The sequence below is a fragment of the Pholis gunnellus genome, assembly GCF_910591455.1.
Source record: "Pholis gunnellus genome assembly, chromosome: 5".
Classification (NCBI taxonomy): domain Eukaryota; kingdom Metazoa; phylum Chordata; class Actinopteri; order Perciformes; family Pholidae; genus Pholis; species Pholis gunnellus.
The window spans coordinates 15,778,881-15,797,552 of record NC_136531.1 but is presented as its reverse complement, the minus strand read 5'-3'; the positions used below and the strand labels follow the sequence as shown (position 1 = coordinate 15,797,552).

Here is an 18,672-nt window from a genome sequence, read left to right as displayed (position 1 = left end):
GTGTTCATAGGCTTTGTCCTGAAGCAGTTTGAGTACATTGAAGTGGGACAGTTCAGGTGAGTTTTCTTTATGACTCCTGTGAAAGAGTAATTCATCTGTAGCATTTTCAGAACCCGTGTGTGTCTCAGGCTTTTCTGTATGTTTTCCTCATATGTGTTACATAAGTGGTTAACTCTGGCTTCCACTTTACTGCAGATTAGCTCAAAAATGCCATCGCTGTCCTGTGACCTAAAATAATACCCGTTCTTGCACAGAGACTCGGAGGCCATCATTCCCAACATCTTTTTCTTCCTGGTGCTGCTGTCTTATGAGCGTTACCACTCCAAGCAGATAATCAGCATTCCCAAAATCATCCAGCTGTGTGACGGCATCATGGCGAGCGGCAGGAAAGCTGTCACCCACGGTGAGAGGAACTAAAGCAATACACACAATCGTTTATTCTACTGGACTGACATGTGTTTCTTATAATCACCATGAACAGAATCTTAAAAACAGACATGGATTTAGAGTCGGAAGTTTTATTTTCCTCCTTCCTCCACAGCCATCCCAGCCCTGCAGCCAATAGTCCATGATCTGTTTGTGTTGAGAGGCTCAAACAAAGCAGACGCAGGCAAAGAGCTGGACACACAGAAAGAAGTGGTGGTCTCCATGCTGCTGAGACTTGTGCAATACCATCAGGTACTGTGTGTACACAAATGGATCCAAACACACGGCATGCTGATGTCATGAAGCATTCCAGCAAACGTTTTCTCTGCCTGACATTTGCTTTTACATGTAGGTGTTGGAGATGTTCATCCTTGTTCTGCAGCAGTGTCACAAAGAGAATGAGGACAAGTGGAAGAGGTTGTCCAGACAAATCGCTGATGTCATACTTCCCATGATTGCTAAGCAGCAGGTAGGAAAATGCTCTTTTACCTGGAAGTTCAAATCAAGCTATTTATACTGTATGATCAAACATGTTGGCCCACGCTGACAGATTATTTGACAGACGACAACGAATATGAAATAGTCTGGTCATCAATAATTTGATTTAATGTAAGCTTCCAAGATGGACAAGTGCAAGTCATTTGTGTGACTCGTAATGTTCCCACCTTTCATGCTGTTTTGTGGAATTTTATGTACAAATTAAAATTTTTACTGATTGCATGTGTGGCAGTCTTTATGGTTCCAACACTGAGCAGTGTGCTGCAACCGGTGTGACTCCACACAGAGTGAGACTGGTTCCTGCCGACAGGGCCTGTAAAGGCATCGGGTTCTCTGTGCGATGGCTCCATACATCTTTATACACAGTTATATACTAGCTGGGTGTCATCTTGTCTGAGTCTTTTGAGACACAACAAATTCCCTCACATAACTCCTTGCATTATAGTGATTTTAATTAATTTGTTACCAAATGTATCTTTCCTAAAAAAATTTTTTTTTTAAATCACAAGGAACAAATGTAAACAACCAGAAGTATGTTGGTTCAAATGCTAAGAAACCAAGCTGGTAATGGGGAATATCCTACAAGACACTCTTGGAGATGAATTATGTTCAGGTGCAAAGAAAAGGTACTGACTTAATGAATATGATCCATTTTAGACCTTATCTCAGACTAATTTTGAGAATCAGCCAATAGTCCATGATAGTCAATAATTTGATTTAATTAAATCTCCCAAGATGTGCAAGTCATATGTTTGACTAGTAATGTTCCCACCTTTCATGCTGTGTTGAGGAATTTGATGTACAAATTTAAATTACGATGCATTCATAATGGCCTTAACAGAGCCAACACAAAGTGACACAATGTATTCCTCTTGTTTCATGGATTATGGGAATGAATGTCTTTCAACCACTGTGGACTTGTGAACTGCAATGATTATACCTCTGTTGGTGTTTATAGACCCATGTGTGTAAAGTTGAATGAAGTAAATATGTTTATCGTGTGTCCTCACAGATGCACCTGGACTCTCCGGAGGCGTTGGGAGTGTTGAACACTCTGTTTGAGACGGTAGCGCCCTCCTCTCTCAGACCGGTAGACATGCTGCTCAAGAGCATGTTCACCACCCCGATAACCATGGTGAGACTACGCGTCTCACATCTGAACATGCATTAAGATATGGATAGACTTTAGACGTGACTATCTGATTTACTTGAAGGGATAGTTCAGATGTTTTGAAGTGTGGCTGTATGAAGTACTTATCCTCAGTACAGTGTATTACCTGCAGTAGATTGCGTTCGGAACGCCCCCAGTTCACACTTACAGCGCAGAAATTTCAAATTTCCCTTTAACGCACCATGTCTTTTTGTTAAGTGATTGCAAAATATACATTTTTGACTTGAACTCAAACCTCTGCTCCTCCAGGCGTCGGTAGGTACAGTCCAGCTGTGGGTGTCCGGTATCCTGGCGGTGCTCCGGGTACTCGTCTCCCAGTCCACTGAGGACATTGTCCTGTCACGGGTCCACGAGCTGTCTCTCACCCCGCATCTCCTCTCCTGCCACACAATCCGTCGCCTGCATCAGCAGAACCTCTCCCCGACTGACCCGCCCACTGCCGACGCACTTGTCAACCAGGAGCCTGTCGGTGAGGCACAAAAGGCCCCACCTGAGGAAACCTTTGCCAGGTTAGTGAGTGTGGTTTTACCAAGCCTTCTGACATAAGGATGGAGGGATGTTTTTACTGTTTCCCTGCTTTTATTTTCAACCACTACGTTGCTTCATCTATGTCCTCTATTCCCTCTTTCCAGGTTCCTTCTCCAGCTGGTAGGAGTGTTGCTGGATGACATTTCCTCCAGACAGGTTAAAGTGGACATTACAGAGCAGCAACACACCTTCTACTGCCAGCAGCTGGGCACACTGCTCATGTGTCTCATACATGTCTTCAAAAGTGGTGAGCTTTATATTATTTCAATAGTCATTTTGGATGGATATTACACTCCACCAAATCGGTTGCATGATGTTAATACTGGTCTTGACTTGACCCATTTCGTCTTTTGTTTTCCTTTCGCTTTCAGGAATGTTTCGCAGGATCACCGCTGCAGCTAGCCGTCTCCTAAAGGCTGAGGGTGGAGGGGGACAGACCGGCGCAGAGGCCTCTCTGTTTTACCCCTTGGAGGGGCTGAACAGCATGGTGCAGTGCCTGATCACCACCCACCCCTCTCTGGTGCTGCTTTGGTGCCAGGTCCTCCTCATCATCGACTACACCAACTACTCCTGGTGGGCTGAGGTGCACCAGACACCCAGGTAAGAACAGACGGTGTCAGCGCCTCATCGACGTTTTATTTCCGCTAAAGGGTGCATCGTACCACAAACATAATTATTATAAATTGCAAGATTAAAAGGGAGCAAAAAAGTCCATTTGTAGTGCAATAAATTGTCCAAAATTAAATCCCTGTGAGCACGGTTCTGCATCTCGTAACAAACTACTGTCTCCATCCTTCTCTCTCAGGGGACACAGCCTCTCGTGCACAAAGCTGCTGAGTCCTCACTCCTCAGGGGAAGGAGAGGACACGCCCGAGGCGCGGTTAGCTATGGTCAACCGAGAGATCGTACGCAGGGGAGCCCTCATCCTCTTCTGTGACTATGTGGTGAGAGCCATTCAAAATGTTTTAACACCGTTAGAATCGGTCACAAATGGACAATCATCAAAAATGTTTTGATTACTCAAACCTCTGTTTTTAAGTCGACATGTAATTTAGATTTTTCTCACGGATAAAATAGTGTCAGAACCTCCATGACTCGGAGCATCTGACCTGGCTGATTGTCAACCACGTGCGTGACCTCATCAGCCTTTCCCATGAGCCTCCAGTGCAGGATTTCATCAGCGCTGTGCACCGCAACTCGGCAGCCAGCGGCCTCTTCATCCAGGCCATCCACTCCCGCTGTGACAACCTCTGTACTGTAAGATTACACACTTTTAGCTCCCCCCTTCTATCCTCCCTCTAACTACCCTTTCCCCTCTTTGTTAACGTTGCCCAGTACCTCTCACTACTAAAAAATCTTCTTTTTCTATTTATCTCTCCTGTTGTGACCATTTTTCCTCTTGATTTGGTCGCCCAGTGTTGTTTTTCAGTTGATCAACACTGGTGTGATTTTAACTTTTCGCTTTGCTCTCCTTCTGTCGTTGTTTTTCTGCCTTCTTAACTGACTCCTCTCCTCCTTGTGCAGCCTACCATGTTGAAGAAGACTCTGCAGTGTTTGGAAGGTATCCACCTGAGTCAGTCTGGCTCCCTGCTGATGTTGTATGTGGACAAGCTGCTCAGTACACCCTTCAGGGTCCTGGCTCGCATGGTGGACACACTGGCGTGTCGCAGAGTGGAGATGCTGCTGGCTGAGACACTACAGGTACAGCTTACGGATTAGTTTGCGTTTTCTTGTCACAGGGGAGCTTGCTTGCAAACCCAACATTTGATAAATTCTATTTTATCATCACAGCTTCCAGTTTGTCTGTGAGCTTGTTTTGTTAAATTATTTTGGCTCAGTAGATGTCTGCTGTCAGTTTTCTATTAAGTTGATCATGTGTTGTCGTGTCCCTCCACCTTGCAGAACAGTGTAGCTCAGCTGCCTGTGGAAGAACTGGACCGGATCCAGGAATACCTCCAGACCAGTGGCCTGGCTCAGAGGTAAAGCTATTGTCTTGTCACCCAATTTGAGGAGTAGTTTGCACATTTTACAGTTAATATCTTGTAAAAAGCAGAACAAACGACAACAAAATAAAAAAAACGCACACACCAGAAGATGCACAAGTCAAACTGATTTAAACATTGCATTGCCCATCTGCTCAGACCAGATCATAAGTATGTATTGCAACTTTGAGGCAGTTTTTGTTTCTTGGATTCCCCAAATAATGCAAAAATAACCTCCGTCTACCTCTTCTAACGCAGGCATCAGAGGTTTTACTCCCTGCTGGACAGGTTCAGAGCCACTGTTGCCGGCACCAGCAGCCCCACACCTCCTGTGACGTCACACCCCTTGGATGGGGATCCACCACCTGCCCCTGAGCTGGTCTCTGCAGATAAGGTGAGCGATTAGTTTTTTTTACGGTGTCTATTGATCGTGCAAAGTGAAGAAATTCCGAACAGGAGGTATAAATATGTTCTGTTCATGATTTGATTTTGTTTTCAGGAGTGGTACGTGGCTCTGGTGAAGTCTCAGTGTTGTCTTCGTGGAGACGTTTCCCTGCTGGAGACGACGGAACTCCTCACCAAACTACCGCCCACTGACCTACTTGACATCATGAGCTGCAAGGTGACACAGACTGCAGTGCCCGGATCAGACCTCCAGATAAATATTCTTGGGCATATTGATTGATTCATTCAAATTGGAAAATGTTGCATCTGAACCTGGCCTTCCCCCCCCCCCCCCCTCCCCAGGAGTTCAACCTAAGCCTGCTGTGTCCATGTCTCAGTATGGGGATGCAGCGGTTAGCACGAGGTCAGGGGTCGCTCTTGTTGGAGACAGCTCTGCAGGTGACCCTAGAGCGGCTCGCAGGGGTCACCGGGTCACTTCCTGTCCCCCACCAGTCCTTCCTGCCGCCCGCCCAGTCACAGCCCTACTGGAACCAACTAGCTGCTGTGTATGGTGAGAGTGGGAGGGAAGCAGAGATTGGTGGATGCAAATGCATAAGTCAGAGTTACTGTCGGATTGAGTCATTTCTCTTCAATTTTGAGCTCTTGTACAATTTGACGGGACTTGATTGAGCATGAATGTCAGGTTTCATTGTGTATAAGAAGCAGGAGAATGTTTGTTTGAAACCTAAATCTGCGGGAAGAAATGTTCTCCCTCTACAACTCCAGTTCTTCTCTATATTTCTGTCTTTCAGATGAGCCCGGTTTCTACCCCAGGGTTCTGTCGCTCTGCAGAGCTCTGTCCCAGTACCTGCTGAGTGTGAGCCAGCTGCCGTCCTCACTACACATCTCCTCTGACAAGGAACACCTCATCACTACTTTCACCTGCACTGCTGCCGAGGTAAAAGACTACGTATGAAAGTCTCACCGAAACGCAATATTTGAGCGGTGTACAGTTACAAGATGGATGTAAATAAAATGATTTGCATTTGATTGGACCGCTAAATAGTGGGCGGTATTAGAGTTTATCTTGATGCAGAGCTACAAAGGACTGTGGCTCCAGAAGCACCTTCCTTCTGGCTAAATATTGCTGATAGATTAATGACATTATTGGTTGTTACTAGTTTATGTAAGCGCACTTCATTTTATTTTTCTTGATTTGATTTTGATATAAAAGTAAAATGGACTTGATTATTTTGCACATAATGTTAAAGTTCAAAATATGACCGGGGGTGTGATCTAAAATGGCTCTTATTTTATTTTTCATCTCAACTTTAACAACTAACTAAACAAAATCACATATTTAGACTGTTTCTTGCTTATAGATTCATATAATTTGAGAGAATGTTTCATTTGGTAAGTCATTCTCCTTCATAGTGTAGTAGTAAAAGTGATGTAATAATTCATCTAATAAATGAAGACCCCATAGTTTCATCTCAATCGATCTATTGATGTTAGATGCGTTTGTATTTTGACGTCGGATGTGATCACTTCATCTTGTGTTTCTCTCTCCTCGCCCAGGTTGTAGCGTGGCATCTCCTCCAGAACCAGTTGCCCCTGAGTGTGGACCTGCAGTGGGCGCTGTCCTGTCTGTGTCTGGCCCTGCAGCAGCCCTGCGTCTGGAACAAACTCTCCACCCCGGAGTACACCACACACACCTGCTCCCTCATCCACTGCCTACACCTCATCATTGTTGCAGGTGAGGAGGCCGCCGGGACATGCTTGTGCATCTTCTTATGATTTTCGTATTAAAGGGTCCGTTCACCCCAAAATTCAAAATACTTATTTTTCCTTTTACCTGTAGTGCTACTTATCAATCCAGATTGTTTTGGTGCTGGTGGCAGAGATTTAGAAATATCGTCTGTCTGCTTTCTCACCAATAGGATGGCAGTAGATGAAACTTTGCTTGTGATTAAAGCAAAATCAACGAGTCTTTGTAGAAATCATGACCCGGTTACTCACGATAATCCATAGATCGTGCTGTGAGCAGTGTATGAGTTGTCTACTCATGGAGCAGAGGCTCATGACAGTGCGAGATGTGACCATTAATGGTGTCCTCTTCCAACTGTGCTGTAATGTGGGCTAGCTCAGTGATGCTATGTGAGCTAGCAGTATAGACGCACACTTTCTTCTGCACGGTTATTCGGTTGGCGGGTGTAGTTTGTAGAAAGAAAATAGTTCCTACATGAAACCTCTCACAAGGTCTGTGGATCTGTGATCTTCTGTAGTCTCTAGTACAAGAGACGTGGCTGTTTTTCAAATGTTTTTTTTTTTTTGGCTACTTTGAGCAACGAAAGCCGAATGTTGTGTAGTCTATTATGTTCCAGAGAAGGCCGACGTCTCCAAGACTAGGCAACTCACACCAAAACAATCTAGATTGATAAATAGTACTACAGTTAGAGGTTGAACTGTCCCTTAACATTAAAATGTGTGCGTCATTTCAATGCTGCTCAAACCTTTTGTCTTGGCCTCCCAGTGGCAGTGAGTCCTGGTGACCAGCTTCTGCATCCAGAGAAGAAAAAGACGAAGGCAGAGAGAGAGGCTGAAGAAGATGAAGTTGACTCTGCGCATGCTGACCGTGAGCACTTAGAGTTTCTGTAAAACTGCTGGGTCGTTATGTTTGTTATTCTAGGGCTTTGCAGCGCTGTTTAAAGTCTTAACGGTGTCATATCTTCTGAGTCGAATTTGCCATCAAATGTCACGTGTGTGTGTTGCAGACATGTGCGAGTGGCGAGCGTGTGAGATTATGGCGGAGCTGGTGGAAGGCCTGCAGAGCATCCTCTCCCTGGGTCACCATAGAAACAGTGCATTCCCCGCTTTCCTCACACCGACCTTGCGCAACATTGTCATCAGTCTGTCCCGGCTGCCTCTGGTCAACAGCTACACCCGAGTACCTCCACTGGTCAGTGTGTGAAAAATACTATGCCTCCAATTTGTATAGATGAATATATTGGTCGATTAAAATGTTTGTGTGCATTTTTAGGTTTGGAAACTGGGCTGGTCCCCTCAGCCAGGAGGAGAGTACGGCACCACGCTGCCTGAGATCCCTGTGGACTTCCTGCAGGAAAAGGATGTCTTCAGAGAGTTCCTCTACCGCATCAACACACTGGGTACAGAAACACACAAACGGTCATATAATGGAAGTGCAGTATCTGATTGCCAAGATTATGACTGATGCTTTACTGTACTTTCTGACACGTGAATGGTTTTGTTGCGTTATGTTTAGGCTGGAGCAGCAGGACTCAGTTTGAGGAGACCTGGGCCACACTGCTGGGGGTGCTGGTCACCCAACCCATCACTATGGACCAGGAGGAGGAGACACAGCAGGAGGTACACGCACAAAGACATTGTTCACATCTGTAGTCGTATCAACCTCACAAACCAGCAGTACATTTAAAGAACTCATCACTCAAGCACATCAAGCACTCACACAATTGCTTTAATGAGAAACATGCAAGCGTTTGTGTGAATTCAGTGTGTGAGCATCGAAGAAACATGACTCCTCAGACGCATTAGAATAGTGTCCATCTTTCCCATCTGACTCATTGTTTTGTTCCTCCTTTTGTCTCTAGGAGGACTTGGAGCGTACCCAGTTGAATGTGTTAGCGGTGCAGGCCATCACCAGCCTGGTGCTGAGTGCCATGACCCTGCCCACTGCTGGCAACCCTGCAGTCAGCTGTCTGGAACAGCAGCCCCGCAACAAGAGCCTCAAAGCACTGGAAACACGGTATGTATGCATCTGTTCTCCGTTTATTGTAGTAAAGTGCCCAGAATAAGCATGCAGTGATATTTGAGTTTGTGTGTGTTCCCAGGTTTGGAAGGAAGCTTGCAGTGATCAGGGGCGAGGTGGAGAGAGAGATTCAGGCTCTTGTGTCTAAGAGAGACAATGTTCATACACACCACCCGTACCACGCCTGGGACCCTGTGCCCTCTTTATCGGCAGCCTCAGCTGGTAACACCAAACATTCATCTTTTTCACATTTTTTTTTTGTTGCTATATTTACCTTACTTGTATTGCTATTTTATTTTGCACTGGTGTCAATATTACTTCTTATACTTATTGCGCTATAGTTTATATTTTTACCTATTTTTTTTTTTTTTTTTTCTTTTTTATTCTGTTGTAATCTTTGATCAATTAATGGCACAATTTCCTTCAGGATCAATAAGGTACCTTAAACCTACTGCTCCAATTTATCGTTCATTTTGTTTTAGCAGGCACGCTGATCAGCCATGAGAAGCTGCTGCTTCAGATCAACACAGAGAGGGAGTTGGGCAACATGGACTACAAACTGGGACAGGTAAGGGGTGCATAGAAGGTGGATAAAATGAAGCTTGAGTGTTCAATGTTTTTATTCTTCTCTCTCGCCTTCCCCAGGTCTCCATCCACTCGGTGTGGTTGGGTAACAACATCACCCCACTGAGAGAGGAAGAATGGGGTGAGGATGAAGAAGATGACGCAGACACTCCAGCACCCACCTCCCCGCCCGTATCGCCTATCAACTCTAGGTCAGTCAAATAAGACATGGCTTCAGTCTCAACGCACTGAAACAACAATGGGACTCATTAGTCGATATGTGCTTTCAGGAAGCATCGTGCCGGTGTGGACATTCATTCATGTTCCCAGTTTCTCCTGGAGCTGTACAGCCAGTGGCTGATCCCCGGCTCCCCGAGTAACAGGAAGACCCCGACCATACTCGTCAGTGAAGTGGTCCGATCGGTGAGCTACGTAGCACGCGCTTGAGTATCATTTCACTTGTTCAGCCATCAGTAAAGGATTGCCTGAAACTGTTTAGAGTTCAAGTTATTCTTGAGAAGAGTAGACAAAGACCTTAGTTTTCCTCTCTGGGAAGCAGACGATAAAAATGCATACCTGCTTATCGGTTTCTGGGAAAAGAAGAAATGTTTGAGGGAAATGGGCCCATGACCAAGATGGACTCCACTCTCCTCTCACACTCTTCGCCGTCTTCCCGCTGTTATCCTTCTCTGTAGCTGCTGGCGGTGTCGGACCTGTTCACAGAGAGGAACCAGTTTGACATGATGTTCTCCACCCTGACTGAACTGCAGAAGCTCCACCCACCAGAGGATGAGATCCTCAATCAATACCTGGTGCCTGCCATCTGCAAGGCAGCTGCAGTACTGGGAATGGTGAGCATGACTGTGTGTGGTCGGGGTAATCTCTTGATGTTGATAGGGTTTGTGATTGGTTGTTGTGTACAATTAACCCCTCATCTAATATTCTACATACCAGCTATACTTTCGCCAACAGGTTACTTATACAGAGTAATAAGGCTAGCTGCTAAATCCCTCTACAGAATGGAAACATTTAAGGTTTACTTTTATATAGGAGTGGATTGAGCAGTGCCGTTTAACGACATGCAGAAAGACACTAACCACTGCCTCCGCAGCACCACGATTCAGACACTATCTGATGTGGATCTTGAAACAAGTGAGATTTTGGCTGTAAGGGTGAAACCTCTCCAGAGCTATTTGCAACCAAACCCGGAGAAAGTGGAGCAACATCCTCCTCGTGATGCCCAGCAACACACCCCCACCTAACAACAAATAAAGACGAGTCGAGTACTACAGTTGTAAAAGTCATCCTGCTGACGCTGGACAGTTTGTCCCTGGTTGCACAATAAATGGCAACATACATTGATTTCATTAGTTGGCTCTTTATTTACATTATTTTGTAACGCCAGCCTGTGATTTAAAAAAATACATACGCTAGCTGTTAGTGTACGTTCCATATCCGGCAACTGTCTTGGTATGTGCAGCCAGCGCAGGACGGCCTGTTTTATTGTGAACATTATAATTTATTAATAACAAGCTATTTAAATTGGAATCTGTCTACAACTTTTATATTGCATACTTGATGACCGTTTTATAAAAGCAATAGCTCACTTCAGGCCATGATGTTGTTAAATCACAGCTAAGGGTTATGTTTGGCCCGACATGAAGCCCCGTAAACTATTGCTTAAGTGTATTAATAAATCTAAATGTGTATTTGTAGGACAAAGCAATAGCGGAGCCCGTTTGTCGCCTGTTGGAGACGACTCTGCGCAGCACCCACCTGCCCAGCCGCATGGGAGCTCTGCATGGAGTGCTGTATGTGTTGGAGTGTGACCTGCTGGATGACACAGCCAAACAGCTCATCCCCACCGTCTCCGAGTACCTGCTGTCCAACCTCAGGGCTATCGCTCAGTGAGTAGCGCTTCTCTGTTCTATCGGATGCAGAAACAGACCGTCATCATCTAATTAGCTGAGCTGATGATGAAGGGTGGAGCAAATGTGTTAGACGACGGTGGGTGGCCCTCCTGTAAAGTAAGAATTAGTTTCATCCAATTTAGGGCTACAGAGGACAATACTATCGGCACAATTTGTCAGACAAATTCTTTTGATCTGAGACGAGGACCAAGAGTGCAGCGCAGCATTTGGCCACTAAGTGCTGCCCATCACATTTCAAACAAACGGACTACTGGCCTTTCTATTTTATTTTAGTTTCACTCACTCTGTGCATCGCCTCTCTTTGTGTGCTGCAGCTGTGTGAACCTGCACAACCAGCAGCATGTGTTGGTGATGTGTGCCGTGGCCTTCTACATGATGGAGAACTACCCTCTGGATGTAGGAGCCGAGTTTATGGCTGGAATCATACAGGTAAACAAGGGGATGTATGGCACCATTACAGAATGGGACAAAAGTAACATTCAAAAAGTTTAAAAATTGAGTTTTTATTTATTTTTAGTTTGATTTCTGTCACACTCTTAAGCATTTTAATTTTTACACATTATGAATTATTTTATATGCTAGTGTTCCTCTTTGTAAAACTGTCTACCGCTCTCGCACCGTCGTCACTGTCTTCCAGCTGTGTGGTGTGATGGTGTCGGCCAGCGAGGACTCCACTCCCTCCGTCATCTATCACTGTGTGCTGCGTGGTCTGGAGCGCCTCCTGCTGTCGGAGCAGTTGTCCCGCGTGGACGGAGAAGCGCTGGTCAAACTCAGCGTGGACAGAGTCAACATGCCGTCGCCACACAGAGCCATGGCCGCCCTGGGCCTCATGCTCACCTGCATGTACACCGGTAAGAAGGGCTCTTAACAGGATGAATGCAGTGTAGCATTCTGCCTAAATCACCAGCATTAACTGTACAAGGACTGGTGCATTGTCATTTAGTAATGGTTAATGCTTAAAGCTCTGCAGGCTTAACTAATGTAAGTACTGCTTCAGTGAGGATGTGTCCCATTTCTTTCCTGTACTCTCATCCCAGACACATTCCTTTCTAATTGTATGTATAGTAAAATGTAGTGGTGTCCCGTTATCATATTTAGCTAGTTTCCATTCCAGTTCCACTCCTGGCTTCTGCTGGTGTCTCATATCAAAGGGTGACTCTCGGGGGAATGTTATGGGGCAGAACTGGGACTATCCTAAGAATTATGTCTGAATGCATTACTGCCTCTGAGCCCACTGACATACTTACTCATTAGCTTACGCATGTTGTGCATGTCACCATTGCATGCAGCTTACAGTACACACTAGTATTGCAATTGTTAATGTACTTACTGTGAATCTTATCATGCATCACATTACATCCATAAATCTCTTTACAGTATAACAGATTTCTTTTTTTTAAAAAAGTTCCTACCAGCCCTGTAATGATGTCTGTGACGGCAATAAACAACAAACCTGCTCGCTTTCTGCATGTGATACATGTACTCTATACATACCTCTGATATATACCCTACCTCTAACCCTTACGTCGTCCCCTACTAACTCTTAGCATATTGTCCAAATACCGACTGACTAAATAACATTTTGTTGCCAAGAGCTAGCCAGCAAATCCTTTGAGTGAAGGCCGGCTCTTGAAAAGTTATAACTTTAGGCAAACCTCTCTTCGTGTGCAGTACAGCAAAGCAAGCTGCAGCACATTCAGGTCACAGGAGAGTGTAATGTACCCAGCAAACCTGGCATTGAAAATCTCTCCTAATACTTTCAGCACCAGTCAATTACATACTTCTTAAGAAGGTGATTTTGACAGCGCCCAGAATTACACCCATCTTCTGTTTTGAGGTTCGACTAAATTCTGACCAGAATCTTGTGCTATCGGTGCCCACTCTAACGTCTCCCCCACTGGTTCGACCGGTGCAACCCACCCTACCTACCCCCCCTCCCCACCCCCCTCTCGTCCTCTCAGCGGTGCTTGCGTCGGGTTCAGACGTGACAGGGGTTAGAGGTCAGGTTGACTCTGGCTCTGCCGTAGCAGAGGCGGTGGGCGTCACGGCCGGTCATGTTGGTTTCTCCTCAGGAAAGGAGAAAGCCAGCCCTGCCAGTCGCCCCGCCCACTCCGACCCTCAGGCCCCAGACAGCGAGTCCATCATTGTGGCCATGGAGAGGGTCTCTGTTCTCTTCGACAGGTAAACGCACACTCGCACGTCCTCCGTTGTACAAGTAACGCACATAGTTTTGTATTGATAAAAAAAAAAAAACCACACTTAAATTTGCAGCTTCTTTCACTCCTATTGGTCCTCTGTGGGTTTATGGTGTCCAGAATAATATACGTTCTGACAACAGTTTGTTTTGTTTACCATCATCATTTCCTGTTTGCAGGATCCGGAAAGGTTTACCCAGCGAGGCTCGGGTGGTGTCCAGGATTCTGCCCCAGTTTTTGGACGACTTCTTCCCGCCACAGGACGTCATGAACAAGGTCATCGGAGAGTTCCTGTCCAATCAGCAACCGTACCCACAATTTATGGCAGCCGTCGTCTACAAGGTCAGCAGCAGGACTGAACGATCGCTCGATCATTGTCAATGCATTTTAAGCCAAACTATAACCAGATTAAAAACGGAATCATATTCTGTACATGCGCTTCACCCAAATGTGATTATTGATGAACTTGTTTCGGTAAATCCAATTCTTTGGCCACAGAGGCTGAGGAGTTGGCTTCTTATAAGGAGCATTAAAGAGAATTTCACTAAAGTCTCAGTAAAGTTGTTACGAGCTACCTTTTGTTTGGACCGCCCCAGCCAGCTCCTTTGTTGTCCAATCGGACAATAAGTTGTCAAGACGACGTCAAGCTGGAGCAAAGAGTGATTTTCAGTTGTTGTTGTTCAGGGATTTAAAATACAGACTGAATGAGATCTGTGCAGTTATTAGACTTTTGAGTAGAAAACAATTTAACAGGAATTCAAACAAGTTGATGATGTAAGATAATTAGTGACCTTGAACATCTTGCAAAAATCTTATTTGGACCGATCTTTTTTTGGTAGCCATCTCAATATATTTCTGTCTACTTTCTTCTTTTCCTACCTCTCCCTCGGCTCTGCACCCACCTCCAGGTTTTCCAGACCCTCCATGCCACAGGCCAGTCCTCTATGGTGCGAGACTGGGTGCTGCTCTCCTTGTCCAACTTCACTCAGAGGACACCAGTAGCCATGGCCATGTGGAGCCTCTCCTGTTTCTTTGTTTCTGCTTCCACCTCCCAGTGGATCTCAGCCCTGTATCCTTACATGAATCCCATTAAGCAGGACTGGGTTGTATCTGTACTGTATGTGGGTGTAAAGGTACAAATAGTGTTGTCTGTTGTCCTTAACCCCCCCTGCTCTCTAACCAGACTGCCACACGTGATCAGCCGAATGGGCTCCAGTGAGGTGGTGGACGTCAACCTGTTCTGCCTGGTGGCCATGGATTTCTACCGGCACCAGATCGACGAGGAGCTGGACCGTAGGGCTTTCCAGTCAGTCTTTGAGACGGTGGCCTCACCAGGCAGCCCTTATTACCAGCTGCTGGGCTGTCTGCAGTCGATCCATCAGGACACATCGCTCTGAGGGCGACTGACTGGGAAGGCACAGAGAGAGAGGCGGGGGGGTGGAGGAAAATGAGAAATGTGGTAGGGCGAGAAATGAAATGCTCATGGTCGTACACCCCCTCCTTGAGTTGCAATGAAGGCGAAGAACCGAATGTTTCATTAGAAAGATCTACTGTAGCCTCACCACTTTCCCTCCTTTACACTGATGTGAAACAAGTAGAACTACTGAAGGCACCGTGATGAAGGAAAACGAGGGGAGATCTGAATCCGGGTCAGTTTTAGCACGTATGTTAAAGGTCTGCACCTACATTAAGGACACTGGCTGCAAAACCTCCAAACTGTGGCTCTTCCACAGACCATTCCTCGAGACCAACGACAGCACCTTGAACAGCTCCTCCTACCCAGCACCTTGATTAAAAAAACGTATATAAAAAATAACATAAATCAAACACAAACATTGATTTGTTTATTTTCCTGTGAGGACTTGCTTGAGTATTGTGATGTCAGTAAAGTAAAATAGAGAAGGAAAAAAAAAAAAAAACTAGAAAATGCAAAGTATTTACTATATTTAAAGTTTCACTGCATCTATTTTTCAGTGCATTCGGTTAAAGATTGCTGACGGTCTGGTGAGGACAACGGGCTGACACAAGGGTCAGAAACGCCTGCTTAATGTTAATTAGTATCTTTGAAAACCTTTTTTTATATTTAAGTTGTGTTCATTCGCTGACGCGCACAAGTTAAATAGTCAATATTTTATGTGTAAGAATGATCACTAATGGCCACAGTATTTTTGTTTCCTTCCAATGACTGAGATGTCGTGATTCGTCGCTGCAGGAACTTGTTTGCATCCATTTCAACAAGTTGTTACAGTCTCAGTATCTGTGCAGAAGCCTCTTCTGGTTGTTCTAGTGAGTGGACAAAATATTAGACACCATTCTACTGCGTTTTCAAAATGATACACCGTATAAGGGCCCATATAACATTTAAGATGGTGGGAAATGTCGAGCAAGTAAAATACCAAAATTGCAGTGACGTGGTCTTCTTTTTAACCAGTAGCAGGGGGAGGAGCGTTCCCTCTTATGATTTATCATATTACTTCTATCTGTCTAGACCTTTTTAAAATAGCAGTCTAGTCTCGTATGCTCCCCCTTCCCCCCGGAATGACTCCACCTGTCCATTTCTTGTACTTCTTAAATTCTCAGGATGTAAAATGTGACTTTTGTTGTAAGACTGGATGTAATTTGCAGTCATCTTTAAATGGAGTTACCTTCATAGCTTGAGGGGGGGGGGAAAAAAACACCTAATTGTGAAGTTAAACGAAAGCCATGGTGCATGTTAAAATCCAAACTGTAAAGATGAGAGATCTTAACATGGACAATAAGAGAACTTTATTTTCTGTCCGTCTTAACACAAGTACATGATCAGAAAATTAGAGCTCGGTGAATCGACAGACCGCAGAGAGCTACGAGTATTTTATTGAAGACCTCGAGTTGCCTGGGAGTGTGCTGGGCGGCGTTACTCTGTACATACACTTGCCTTAGATAAAGACTGAATATATGTATGTCCTGTACACTGAAAGCATGCTTAGCATTACTGCTATTTTCTCGCATAGTCCTTAATACTGTATTTGTGTGGGGGCGGTTGCTACGACTGTTTGTGGAAGAGACGCGACACAATCCAAAGGGAGCCTTGAAACCTTAGAGACCAACAGCAGCTTTGACAAATCAACAGATGAGGACGTGTAGCGAGGTGACGGCGCGGGTTTTCTGTTTTTGTTGAGCTTTAAATATTGTTTTGTCTGTTTTTAAAGCTTGGTAAATATTTCGTTGTCTTTTTGCAGAATATTAAATACACGCAGCACTTAAACTTTGGAAGTTCCTCATGTTGATATGCAACGAGTCCTTACAGTGCATCAAAGTAGAACACATCACAGTGATTTGTACGCTCAATATGTTCCCACTTTCCGCTGGCTTCCTTTTGATCATGTTAAAGTATTCACTCAATGAATGACTGACTCTGCAGCTGTCATTAAAATTCCATTGTGAGGCCTCCCTGAAGTAGATTAAATGAGTCCTGTTCTCAGATCAACAGTGTCTTCAAAGTCAGTTTGGATTTGTGTGGTGAGAAAAGAAACCGAGGATGACTGAACCCTGTTTTTTCTTTTTTTGCAGTACTTACAATGTAAAAGGAATTAATTCAAAAATGGGACCGAGGAGACTATTCCTTTTATCAGGCTTAAGAAGAGCAGAAGACCCCTGCAGGGGGTAATGCGATTACCCAGAATCCTTTTGTAGTTTTGGGAAATGGGCGTGGAGGTCATGTTCAACTGATTTAACATGCTTCGCGTCAAGACTTTATTTTTCCTCTTCTAGAATCAGCAGCTCAGAAGAGAGTATGGTTATTGATTTTGGGCCCCATGAAGAAGCTGAGAGTCACTGCAGGTTTCATTTGTTCTGTCAACTTCTTTACATGCTCCACACTTTCTCCCGTCTTTGAATTAGTGTGTTGCTGCTTGGCTTTCAAAGAAAACCTCTCTTCCCCTTTCTAGAACAGTTTGGTGAGCGCAACTGATTCTGATGGCCGTAATAGAAGTACAGAATTACGTGATCACCTTTAGTTGTCAGAGAGCCTCCTTCACGTCTTCTTTTTTTTTTCTAACAATATTCTGTCAAATAAATATAAAGATTGTGTATTTCAGTTCATTTTAATATTTTCAAGAGAAATCACTGCATATGAGCTGTTGTAGAAATGAATAAATTATTTAAAGATGTTAAGTGTTTGAATTGTATGACTTCTTTCAGGAGATATTAAATAAGCAGCTCTAACTACTACGATGGCGTGCTAGTAGAGGCTGTTTCGTGTTTTCAGATGAAGGTGTTACAAACAGAATCCTCTTGTCTCTAGAACACAGTCCACCTGTGAGGACACAACCATTACATGTTGCCTCCTCCTCCGTCAGAAAGAACAAGCTGTTGCCTGCTAACTCAGATTTCAAGAGTAAATTCAGGATTTACCAATATGTGCGTATTTTATTTGAAGCCTGTCACCAGACCTTGAACTGTGACTCTTAACTAACCTCTGACATGATCACGTTATTGCATTTTCTACAATTTCCTTTCCTCAGCCAGGCTGTAATTTACTTTTACAGACTCCAGTGTATAATCACACAGGCTGCTCTTGTTTTACAGCACCTAATAAGATGGCTGATTCATGATTAAAAAGGTATTAACTGGATTACCAGACAGATGGCATATGGTTCATCACAGCCAGCAACTGTACATGGCTTTCATCGCTGAACTGTACAAAGGGTTTATAATGTCATCTGTATGCGTAACACTAAGCACAGCGCTTTACAACACAAACTAAAACGGTGAACATCGTACAGGTCACCGCTTTGGAAAGAAAATTAACTCCTGACAATGTTTTAGATCTGTTTATTGCAACATTTAATAACCCTTTGAAGCTAGAAAATAAATGAATACATCAATAATTCAACAGCTGTGTGTGTGCATGTGATGTGCTGTAGTGCTGTGAAATTGCAATTCAGGTATGAGCGTGTACTCCAACAACACTTTGCACATTAAATACAACACTTTACAATCAGACATGCAGATGTCTTGCTGAAGTAGATTTTCTTAATTCACCGGCATTAAGAAACAGCTATTTTTACTTTGAAGTGTTGATGCTTGCTGACTTGTGTTGATGCTTTATAAGTTGTACAATAGTTTTAGTACAGTTCAAGGACTTTGACCCCCCCCCCCCCCCAAAAAAAGACAAAAACACAAGATATAGACTCATTCCACTGTTCAGACGCCTCGATACACTTCC

At 44.4% G+C, this 18,672-nt stretch overlaps 1 protein-coding gene and 1 long non-coding RNA gene across 5 annotated transcripts in view; one reads left to right on the top strand and one right to left on the bottom strand.

The window, feature by feature from the left end:
- Window positions 1-17,727, top strand: part of htt (huntingtin) — a 34,057-nt gene extending 16,330 nt beyond the window's left edge. Inside the window, exons 33-66 of one of the 4 annotated variants that reach the window (XM_079159606.1) lie at window positions 1-56; window positions 255-403; window positions 542-678; window positions 779-895; window positions 1,937-2,059; window positions 2,345-2,604; window positions 2,728-2,870; window positions 2,995-3,223; window positions 3,429-3,567; window positions 3,701-3,880; window positions 4,148-4,324; window positions 4,526-4,602; window positions 4,864-4,999; window positions 5,105-5,227; window positions 5,353-5,560; window positions 5,802-5,947; window positions 6,568-6,745; window positions 7,523-7,624; window positions 7,764-7,948; window positions 8,030-8,156; window positions 8,273-8,376; window positions 8,619-8,773; window positions 8,859-8,998; window positions 9,262-9,344; window positions 9,422-9,552; window positions 9,631-9,763; window positions 10,036-10,191; window positions 11,057-11,247; window positions 11,586-11,700; window positions 11,909-12,122; window positions 13,344-13,452; window positions 13,646-13,808; window positions 14,375-14,535; window positions 14,650-17,727. In XM_079159606.1, coding sequence (XP_079015732.1) covers window positions 1-56; window positions 255-403; window positions 542-678; window positions 779-895; window positions 1,937-2,059; window positions 2,345-2,604; window positions 2,728-2,870; window positions 2,995-3,223; window positions 3,429-3,567; window positions 3,701-3,880; window positions 4,148-4,324; window positions 4,526-4,602; window positions 4,864-4,999; window positions 5,105-5,227; window positions 5,353-5,560; window positions 5,802-5,947; window positions 6,568-6,745; window positions 7,523-7,624; window positions 7,764-7,948; window positions 8,030-8,156; window positions 8,273-8,376; window positions 8,619-8,773; window positions 8,859-8,998; window positions 9,262-9,344; window positions 9,422-9,552; window positions 9,631-9,763; window positions 10,036-10,191; window positions 11,057-11,247; window positions 11,586-11,700; window positions 11,909-12,122; window positions 13,344-13,452; window positions 13,646-13,808; window positions 14,375-14,535; window positions 14,650-14,863 — 5,061 coding nt within the window. In that variant the 3' untranslated portion in view covers window positions 14,864-17,727. Of the gene's footprint in view, window positions 57-254; window positions 404-541; window positions 679-778; window positions 896-1,936; window positions 2,060-2,344; window positions 2,605-2,727; window positions 2,871-2,994; window positions 3,224-3,428; window positions 3,568-3,700; window positions 3,881-4,147; window positions 4,325-4,525; window positions 4,603-4,863; window positions 5,000-5,104; window positions 5,228-5,352; window positions 5,561-5,801; window positions 5,948-6,567; window positions 6,746-7,522; window positions 7,625-7,763; window positions 7,949-8,029; window positions 8,157-8,272; window positions 8,377-8,618; window positions 8,774-8,858; window positions 8,999-9,258; window positions 9,345-9,421; window positions 9,553-9,630; window positions 9,764-10,035; window positions 10,192-11,056; window positions 11,248-11,585; window positions 11,701-11,908; window positions 12,123-13,232; window positions 13,453-13,645; window positions 13,809-14,374; window positions 14,536-14,649 lie in introns of all 4 variants that reach the window. The other 3 variants (XM_079159604.1, XM_079159605.1, XM_079159603.1) reach the window with 3 other exon arrangements.
- Window positions 13,779-14,432, bottom strand: LOC306696096. Its single transcript, XR_013767095.1, has 3 exons — window positions 14,369-14,432; window positions 14,042-14,113; window positions 13,779-13,863 (listed from the first exon to the last, which is right to left on the bottom strand). It is a non-coding gene; the product is annotated as an uncharacterized lncRNA (long non-coding RNA).
- Window positions 17,728-18,672: the final 945 nt, after the last annotated feature.